This window comes from Coturnix japonica, chromosome 6 (genome assembly GCF_054131305.1).
Source record: "Coturnix japonica strain WE chromosome 6, WE-NBRP24, whole genome shotgun sequence".
Taxonomy (NCBI): Eukaryota; Metazoa; Chordata; class Aves; order Galliformes; family Phasianidae; genus Coturnix; species Coturnix japonica.
The window spans coordinates 18,654,672-18,665,293 of NC_140668.1; the positions used below are offsets into that span (position 1 = coordinate 18,654,672).

The 10,622-nt window shown below is 41.8% G+C and overlaps 2 protein-coding genes across 2 annotated transcripts; both read left to right on the top strand.

The window, feature by feature from the left end:
- Positions 1-5,041: 5,041 nt before the first annotated feature.
- Positions 5,042-6,188, top strand: LOC146760453 (obscurin-like protein 1). The gene is made up of 2 exons (XM_085551576.1): positions 5,042-5,304; positions 5,948-6,188. The coding sequence occupies exons 1-2, from the start codon at positions 5,055-5,057 to the stop codon at positions 6,142-6,144; spliced, it is 447 nt and encodes a 148-aa protein (XP_085407702.1). The 5' UTR covers positions 5,042-5,054; the 3' UTR covers positions 6,145-6,188.
- Positions 6,189-7,078: 890 nt separating this feature from the next.
- Positions 7,079-10,069, top strand: LOC146760454 (kinesin-like protein KIF20B). The gene is made up of 3 exons (XM_085551446.1): positions 7,079-7,115; positions 7,744-8,010; positions 9,764-10,069. Exons 2-3 carry the CDS (start codon positions 7,978-7,980, stop codon positions 10,067-10,069), a joined length of 339 nt encoding a protein of 112 aa, XP_085407572.1. The 5' UTR covers positions 7,079-7,115; positions 7,744-7,977.
- The last annotated feature ends 553 nt before the right edge of the window (positions 10,070-10,622 follow it).

Here is a 10,622-nt window from a genome sequence, read left to right on the forward strand (position 1 = left end):
GTGCTGTTGATGTGCTAGAGGGAAGGGATGCTACCCAGAGGGACCTGGACAGGCTGGAGAGGTGGGCCCTTGGCAGCCTCATGAACTTGAGTGTGGCCAAGTACAAGGCCCTGCACCTGGGTCAGGGCAATCCCAAGCACAGGCACAGGCTTAGAGGAGAATGATTTGGGAGAAGCCTTGACCCTGAGGAGAAGAGTTGGTGTGGAGGGAGGTGTCCCTGCCTATAGCAGGGGGACTGGAACTAAATGACCTTAAAGATTCAGTCAGTTCTATTGTTTTTCTACCCTTAATTTTGCTTGAAAGGTTTTAGAATAAATGAGATTCTGGTTTCCATGAAAACTGTTTGCAGGGAGCTCCATTGTAGCTAGTAAGTCTATCTTTAAGTTCAAGGGCAATAATGCATTGACTGTGTTGAAAAGGGAAATGACTCAGGAATGGATGATGGCTTAGAATAAAACATAATCCTACTTATTTTCTATGCAAATATGTGTAAGGAAAAGATGCTGCACTCAGTTCTGGAAATATCCTGACAAATATATCTCTAGTGTTTCACAGCTGGAGATATCAAGATTGTTAAAGCACTGGAAGATGTGGAAGTGAATGAATATGGGAGTGCATCTTTTGTCTGTGAGATTTCACACAATGAGGTTCAGAGCCAGTGGTACAAAGATGACAACAAGCTGAAGGCTGATGACAACATTAGAATGCAGCAAGATGGTAGGGTGTAAGCGAGGGATCTTTCTCCTGAGTGGGGGGTGGGTTGGAGATCAAGCATATAAGACATCTGAAATGAAGAGGGTTCAGAAGAGAGTTCCCCTTTTGTTTTGGGACTGAGGTTTAGGTGGAACAAGTGACATGGTGGGATGCTTAGTGTGGGAAGTGTGATGCTATCCCACCATCCCACACTGCTGGGAGCAGGTAGGAAATGAGTGCAGTTATTTCCAAAGTGGGGGTGAACAGGGCAGTCAGTTCACCTCTCCAAAGAGGTTTTGTCTGACAGTGAGTGTGATCCTTCTGTATCAGGTACTTTGAAGGTGACGACAGCCACATTCGGTCAGTCCTTGTAGAAGCCATGTTTAGATTCTGCTTTGGTGGGGATGTGGACGTGGGGGAATGGGTGGTTTCATTGACATGAGAGAACAGGCAGTGATGCTGTGAAACCAGATGGATGATGCTCAGCCTGGCCATGTGCCTCAGAGCTGTTTGCTCAAGGAAGCCAAGTGTAGTTGTGGGTTTGCTCTCAAGAGCACAGTTTGGTAGGGATGAGTTGGCGGTTGGACTAGATGAGCTTAGTGGTCTTTTCCAGCCTTAGTGACTCTGTGGTTCTCTGCTTCAGGAAAGACCTGCTCTCTGACTTACACACGTGTCCAAGTCAAGGATGCCGCAGAAATAAAATCTGTAGCAGAAAAGGCAGAATCTCGTGCCCATCTTACAGTGAAAAGTAATTATGCTTCTGATGACGATTTTGCTTAAATTATCTTATGTTATAAACCAGCTAACATCCTTTGCTTTAATGTCAAGGAAGTTAAACACCACCATGACCTTTCACAGAAATAAAAGCTCCAACCTACCTGCCTTTCTGCCCACAAAATATCCAGGTTGTCTTTTGGGATTTACTTTGCTAAGTAAAACAGGCGATTTTCTTAGGAAGTTGATTTTCTACCTTTAGACTTCAGATTTGTGTTTGAACGTTGAGGGATAAAAACATAGCTTGAATTTTTCTTCATCTTCTCTGTATGTTTGAAATGAGCACAGGTTGTGTTTTTTTTTTAATATATACAATGTTAGGGTATATATATGATGTTAAGTGTGATAAAGAAAAGGGAGACATTTGAGTTAGCACAGTACTCAAGAGTTCAGTCCCCAGCTTTGCCACTGTTACAATTATAAGGGCAAGAACATTCTGGAAAATGAATTTCTCCTAAGTAGAGTCATTACATTTGAGCTACAGAGACCTTTACTAGGAGAAAACTTGTTGTTCAGAGCTACGTTGCTGTATTTAACCAAAGTAATTATCAATGTCTGTGTTTCACTGATCCTCTATTCCATTTCGTAATGCGAGGAGTTTGATATCGAGATGGGAAGGTCATGATTTGATTTGGATGTTGGACTGGGAATCAGAAGATCTGGGTTCTCTTCAGGTTGTCAGTCTTATTGTCTGACTTCTTAACAACTTTCCTTTCTTTCTACTACTTTTTTAATGATGTTTCAAGGCATTTTGAGCTGATAGGTGTAGTGTTCATGTGCAGTAATGCTGACGTGAGTAAGTGGGGTGATAATGTAAGGGTTTTTTACATTCCTTCTAAATCTCTGCTTTCTCTTGTTCCATCCTTCTTAAAGAGCAATCCATTAATCTAGTGAAGGAGCTGTGTGATGAGGATGTGACTGAGCCTGAAAAAGCCAAATTTGAATGCGAGATATTCATTCCTTCTGTGAAACCTCCCAAGTGGTATTCCTACGTGGGGAAGTCTTACAGGCTGGCAGAAACTTGATTATGCAGCAAGAAGGCACCATCCACCAGCTGACCATACCGAAAACCACCACTGATATGACAAGCACCATTCAGTTCTCAATTGGCAAATCCAAATCCACAGCCAATCTGCTTGTCAGAGGTAACATATCCTGGCTTGGTTTACATCATGAAGATGAAGAATTAATTAACGTACAGTCTTCCTTCACTGGGGTCTTTGAAATATTGTGTGTGTGTCTGGAGGGTCTGCTCCATTTCCAGTTCAAAGTCGTTGGACACTAAATGAGACAGCTGCGTCTCAGTAAAAGATCTGTATGAATAGTTGTGATGTGCTTACTATTCAGATCTAGAGAGCTGAGGTTTTGTCCTTGGCTATACCAAAGAAGTCAAATCAGGTGAAATTACTTGTATTTCTGAACTAGACAAGGTTAAGTTTGGTAGCACCTAAATTTGATGCAGTTTGTCATTGATTTCATCTGAAGGAAACTTGCAGGCTTTTTATCTGCTGTTGTCCCCAGCGTAAGAGTCTCCATTCACACCCTAAAGTACTTGTTATATTTTCAACTCACTCTTATTTGAATAAAAGCCTCAACAATTGGGAGCAATTTAATAAGCACAGAACAAGAGCTGGACCTTGCATTTGGTAGATAATATACAGTATTACTTTATAGAAATGTAGTCAATGGCATTCCCTATAGACAATCGTTTTTTTTATCTTTAGAGTGGTTCAAAAAACCATTGTGAACATGACATTAATTGGAATGGAATACACGCAAGAGACTTTCCTCTTCTTCCAATTGTCCTCATCCTTTCTTCTCTTCCACCCCTGCTTTTCAGATTACCATATACAAATCACCAGGAAGCTGGAGGACAAGACAGCTTTGGAACATCATTCTGTCATCCTGTCCTGTGACTTCAGGCCTTCTCCAAAGGTTGTGAAATGGTTCAAAGGACACACACTCATCAAGCCCTCTGAGAAGTACAAGATCAAGAGGGATAAGCATTCAGCAGAGCTCAAGATTCTGAAGCTGAAGCCCAATGATGCCGGTGTGTACAAGTGCAAGGCAGGAATTGCAGAGACTGAAACCACGCTGACAGCTGAAGGTAAGAGCAGGGGGTGTGGTCTCTTACATGTCCTATTTCACCTCAGATTTCTTTTCTTGAGGTTGATTTCTGCTGTTCTCTCCTGCTAACTTTATAAATGTATAATCTTCACTGAGAATACTACCCAAAGATCGTCTAGTCCAACCATTCTACCACATCCCAGTATGATTTATAGTAACAGTGGTAACAGTTCACCTTGTTTCCCTACAGCCCACAATGTAGAAGTAACGAAGCACCTGCAGGATGTGGAAATTGAAGAAGAGAGCTCTGCTGTCTTCTCCTGCGAGCTGTCCCATGATGACGAGGACGTGGAATGGTTCCTGAATGGCAACCTCCTTTACACCAACACTTACAATGACATCAAGAACGTTGGCAATTGCTGCACATTGACAATGAAGCAGGTTAAGCCTGAGGATGCTGGCCCAGTGACAGTGAAGTCAGACAAGGTGTCAGAAAGCACGTGCCTGAAGGTGAGAGGTGGGTCTGATCACACCCCTCCTGGATGTAAGAGATGCTAAGGAGCCCCAGTTCATTCTATTGCGCAGCAGTCCTGCTTCTAAAGCTCACCTCTCTGGGGTGACAAGACATCAGGGGCTTTCTTCCAGTGGAAGGTTCCATTGCAGCAGATATCAACTAAGGAGGATGGTTTTGGTGTCCTGCCATAGCATTCCATTGCTTTTTATCATCATTTTACTTAACTCAAGAAGAGTTACAAGAGCAATTTCTTTTACTGCTTCAGTAACATGCAGTGTCAATGCTGTTGTCTCCAAGTATTTATGACTGCAGGGAGAGCTCATTCAGTGTGTGTTTTGCCTCTGGAATGACTAATGACCAGGCTGTGAGTAACCTGATCTAGCTGTGAATGTCCCTTTTTATTGCAGGGGAGCTGGGCTAGATGGCCTTTAAGGGTCTCTTCCAATTCTAAGGATACTGTGATTCTAATCTGATCTCCCTAGCAATTAAGCTCTTTTTCTCTATGCACTCCAGAGTTTGAAGAATTTCATTTTTCTCCTTTCTTTTGCATTTGGTGGAAGTTTTTTCCCCAGTATAAACATCTGATGTGTGAAATAGAAGATAGATAAAAGGAGTCAATAAAACAGGAAAATCAAAAGTGTTCAGCAGCTTATCCTCTTAATCCTGTGGCCTGCTGTATGAGCTCTGCTGTATGTGAGGGCAACGCCGGCTCTCCAGCTTTAGAAGAGCTGCATCCCAATTACTTCATATGATATCAGTCCCACCCACCGGCAATGCAGGCTGTCCCTCCTGTTCCCTGTATTCTCCTCCTGATTAGTTCAGAATTCCATAAAGTGCATTCAGTCAACGGACATGAAATCGCTTTAGGTTCTATACTGGTGTCGTCAGTAATGGTAAAGATTTATTGATCCCTATTTAAAAATCTGAAAGCAACTGGAAATGTCTCAACTTCTGTATCACGTTGTTCTGTTTTGCCCTTTTAATTGCAGAGAAGCCTGCTGTCTTCATGAAGTGTTTGAATGATGCTTTTGTTGAGGAGTGGGGTGTGATTAAATTGGAATGCGAAGTCTCTAAAGAGAAGGTCAAACCAGTGTGGAAGAAGGACGGTGTTGTGCTCACTTCTGGCAACAAGTATGAGCTGGTACAGTCTGGGAAGACCCTATATCCCCTTATCCATGACTTCGAGAAGTCAGATGCAGGTTTCTATACCTGTGATATTGGCAGTGATGTTGCCAAATCAAAGGTCGGCATTCAGGGTAAGTGCTGTGGAAAGTAAAGGAGTGCTGAAAGCACATTCAGTGTGGTCACTATGTCTTACACATATTCCCCCACGAGCCTTAATAGTTTCTACAATAGAAGTGTATTACTGCAATTTAGCACAGTGATGTCTGGAAAATTCCCACTGCTTTTGATGTAAATGTATCTCATTTTGCCATGAAAATCACCAAACACATCATGAATGTCCTGGAAATATTTCCTTTCTGAACATCCCTAAAATGGAGAAATGGTTTGAACACCAGTAGGGGTAGGATGGTAACAAATTAGCTAATAGAAACATTTAATTTCTTGTCATAGGCAAAACCCTTTTTCTCACGCAGCATCCTAGAGTTGTCCTCTCTGTTAGGTTGTTCCCTCTGTAGCTCATTTAATCTTCATTCTGCTCCATGGACTGAGCTGCTCTAATTGTAGTTCTTCCAGAGCAAAGACAAGAGATTCACGTCTCTTTTTTTTATAGCTTTCTGGTAATTCTGAGTGGAGAATGTCTTAGAGAATACATCAGTAAGGAATGCAGCCATGTTCTGCAAATCCTGAGTTCAAACACCAGTACTGCTACTCACATTGGTCACGAATGCCTTTTCTCCATATAAACCTCATACTAACCTATCTCTTACCTTCCAGAGCTGAATAGTGGCATTACCAAACAGCTGAAAACCACTGAAATCCAGGAGGGAGAAGATTGTACTTTTGAATGCATTCTGTCCCATGAAAGCATTGATGAGTTCAAGTGGACACTGAATGGAAGCAGAGTGGAAAATGGTGGGCGATTTAAAGCTTCTAACGTGGGTGGAAATATACTCTCATTATCAAAAGTGTGACTCCTACTGATGCTGGGGAAGTCGTTTTTACTGCCCGTGGTCTAACCTCCAAAGCCTGTCTGTGAAAGGTAATGAGATGGGAGAGATTCTGGGGTCTGATTCCTTCAACTGTCTTCTGATAAGATTGTTGTGAGAGCTAACTCATAATATGGTTAAAGTGAATAGCAACCTTCTACTTGAACCTCGAAGCACTGAGAATTTCTCTTAAAAATAAGTAAAAGGACAAAACATTTTACACAAATGTGAGAACTACCCAAAGCACTGGGGTAGTGTTGGAAATGGGCATCTCACTACAGCTTGTTCCATTAACAGTAAATCAGGAATGCTCTGTTGAGGGAACTGTGGGAGCAAATATCCTCTAAGTATAAGCTGAAGGGATGGCCTTCACACCATCTAGCTGTACAACAAATTCCTATCTAGAGCATGTGCATCTGAGAGCATCATCCGAGGCTCCCAGTGTGATGAGTGGAGAGAAGAAAGAGGCAGTTTTCAGACATGGTTCATCATCCTCAATTGGGTAGATTTAAGAGAGAATAAATGCTGCCTGGAATTCTATTGTCTGTACTTTGCAGATTACTGCTGGCTGTAGGATGGCGTCTGTTGCAAGTGCCTCTCTAACTTATCTCCAGCATGTAGATGCGTGTATTTTGAGAGAGGCATCCTACCCTAAGTGTATGTTACTCAAAAAGCATGTTTTCTTCCAGGAAAACCTACTGAGGTAACAAAACAGCTGGAGGATAAGACAGCAGCAGCAGGGCAGGACATCAGCCTGAGCTGTGAGCTGTCAAAACCGGATTTGAACATCAGGTGGTACAAGGATGGCAAAGCAATCAGAAAAAGCCAGAAGTACGACTTGCAGCAGGAGGGAACTGGGGCCATTCTGATCATCCATGACTCTACCGCCAAGGACAGCGGGGAGTACACCTGTGAGACAGAGGACTCTGAAACAAAAGCCAGGGTCACTGTGCAAGGTGAGTTGAAAAGCACACTGGGGATGGCATGTAGAGAAGTCGAGGTAAATATCTGCAGCCTGTGGGTGATGTTTTTCTCTTCTGTTTCCTTGAGCAGGATCAATTCTTAGTTTTCAGAAAATACGATGGATTAAAATCTTTTCCTTAAAATAATCTGGAAACCGAATGATTCTCCAGTGTGATGTGGATCTGGGCAGCCTGGTCTGGTGGTTGGTGGCCCCTTGACCGGGGGTTTAAAACTAGATGCTCTTTGAGGTCCTTTTCTACTCAGGCCACTCTATGATTCTGTGATCATTCTATGGTTCTATGATCTTGGGTGTTAGTGAGCCAAGAAAAGATGGCAATCTGAATTAGTCTATATTGAATATGTGTAATCAAAACTATATGCAGTTGATCAGATGAGATCCTACCAGCGCATGTATAATGGTATTGAACTTTCCAGATATCTACTGGAATTATCAAACCTATGTAAATGGGTGGACTCTGTGGTCTTCTTAGACTCTTTGCATCTCTATGTGATATTCTGAAATGAGGGCAAAGGAGATTCAGGACACCTCTGTATGCTTGGGACTTGTTGGGGTAACAAATCCCTTTGTCCTACACCCTCATCCTTTTTTTTTCCTTCCAGAAAAACCTAATTACTTTATCAAGGAACTTTCAGATGTGAAAACTGAAGAAAGTGGAAGTGCACTTTTTACATGTCAGAGCGAGAAAGCCACATCCTTCGTCATATGGAGGAAAGGCATTGCTGTGCTCAGGCCTGGCAGGAAATACAAGAGGACACAGAAAGGACGAGACCTGCAGCTGTGCATAAAAAATCTGGAGAAAAGTGACAGTGACGTGTACACCTGTGACATTGGTGATGCCCAGTCCAGAGCCAAGCTGGTTGTACAAGGTATGTATGAGAGCCATATGACTGCGCATCCTGTTTCTCCACTCCCAAGACATTATCCTGGTAGAATTTGTACATTTATGGCAGGTCTTTGGGGCTGCAGCTGTCTGGCCTGAATAGCGGTTCACAAGCCATGCACAGAGCAAGCTGCACAGAAAGGGAAAGAACTACCGATTAGAGCAGTGCCATTGAGAACTTTATGTATCATTTAAAAACCAAAAATGCTGATGTACGGTGAGGCTGGTGACACAGAAATCAGTGTGAACTTTCTATCTCTGACCTTTCTGAGTTAAAAATAGTCCTCCAGAGTTCTAGGCAAAAATTCCCTTATGCTGCATTCTGGGTAGTTGTCACGGTTTAAACAAAAATCTACCTGTGTCCGTGACAGGGGGGCCACAGGCAAGCGAGGTGCTAGAAGGAGCTGAACCTCTGTCCCAACTACTTCAGAAGCAGCCCAAACCCCCTCGTACATCGCTAAGATTTTCTCAGTTGGAGTGTAGCACTCCTCAGACCCTTTATATGCTCGACTCCAAAGTTCCGGGGGTTGGCCTTGGGTTTCTCCTAAAGCTCTTTGCCACAAACTTCAAGTGGGACCTTTCTCTCCAGCAGCAGTGTAGAGGATGTTCTTTACATCCTGTCCTGTCCGTACTGGCCCCAAGGCCACGGCACGGGCTATCTCTTGTTTTCTCTGCTCAAAAGCCTGCTGCTGCTCAGGACCCCATGAGAAATAATTCTTCTTCCGTGTTACCTGATAGAGGGGGCTCACTATGTGGCTGTAGTTTGGGACATGCATTCTCCAAAAGCCCACTACTCCCAGAAAAGATTGGGTCTCTGTCTTGGTGGTGGGAGGAGACATAGCAGTGATTTTTTCAATCACATCTGCTGGGATGTGTCGATGCCCATCTTGCCATTTTACACCTAAGAACTGGATTTCCTGGGCAGGCCCCTTCACCTTGCTGCGCTTAATGGCAAAACCAGCTTGCAAAAGAATTTGGATTATCTGTTTTCTTTTCTTGAAAATCTCTGCTGCTGTATGGCCCCACACGACAATATCATCGATATACTGCAAGTGTTCGGGAGCAGTAAAATTATTCATGCTTTATATGATGTTATGATGTGGAATACTGATAGCAAAATTACAAAATTATTAAACCATGACACCCTGGTATTTTTCTTTTTTTTTTCTTAAATATTTTTTTTTTTTCTTAAATATTTTCCTTTTTACTATTAAAATGTTATGGGCACATCTTATAGAAACACAAGGCTGTTTACAAAGAAGTGCATGCTGTGTTGCTGTATGATGAGCAAGATACATCTATTCTTCATCTAGCAGGAATAGTTGCTGAGCCTTAAGAACAGTTTCAGAAAGCTTTGGGAATTTGGGCATTTTCCTTGTTTCTGCAACACAAAATGAAAATTTACGCTGTATACAAAGAAAAGGGGAGTCCGAACTTGTACGTTAAATTTGAAGGAGATCAATCTGGGGTAATATTTAAAAAAAAAAAAAAAAAAAAAAAGGGAGCGTGGTCATCAAATACTTTAAAATATATTAGCTGTTACTAGAATGACACTTATCTTCCCCCCATACGAATCACTGTCGTGTTGTATGTGAATTTGTGAGGTGGGTTTTGAAGCTGAAATTAAAAACTTCTTGTATGGCTGTCTTCATAGTGGCTATCCAGACTATCTGTAGAAATAACAGCTATTATGTAGTCAGCTATTCACCAGTTTTAACTGATTATAAATTACGTTTCAGGGTGGAGAACAAAGCATAGTGCCTGACACCTGTGTTGATCCTGAGGGCATTCTTGATTCTGTGCATTATGATGTCATGGATATTAAAGAACAAGCTGAGGCAGCACATAGTTCCATTGTATCCCTGGGGGACCCGAAGGAAGATACTGGCTGGTTTGAAAAGCAGCTGGAGAAAACTAACTTTGAACTGATGGAGACCAAAGAAGAGCTAACAGAGAAAAACACCAAACTACTTAAAACTGAAGAAGAGCTGATGCAGAAGAACAAAGGTGAGTTATGCAATGTGAAAGGTAGAAGACAGAAATAGTTCATTAAACTAAAATAGAAATAACCAGTTTGAGTAGGAATTAGAGGAGATGTTCTACCTTTGGAACCATAGCCTGTAGATAAGTGATAGTTTGTTCCTTGTGTATATTCAGGTTCAGCAATTCCACGGGTTTTGGTTATTTCTTTTCTTTTTCCCCCCTCTCCTTTAAACTGCAACTAGCAGCTTTACGCTTTCGTAAGTATGGGGTTAAATGTCTATATCTTGATTTTTACTTTTATATTGTAATCTCTACTCTTCTTTATGTCTTGTTGACGCAATGTTTTTGTTCCAAGAAATTTAGAAAACTTTTGAATCACTCCCAATAAGTGAAGACCACATGCAAATTAATTAATCTGTTCAAAAGCTACCTAAACATTAGAATATCTGGAAAAATTGATTACTTAATAAACTATCTATTGGCTACTTATGTAATACAACCTTTTCTGTGTGTTACAGACTTTGAAATGCAGGTGATTAAATTGGATGAGTCTGTTGAGCAACTTAAAGAAGCAACTGAGGTAACTTTATCAAGAAGATGTTGTGTAAAATTGTT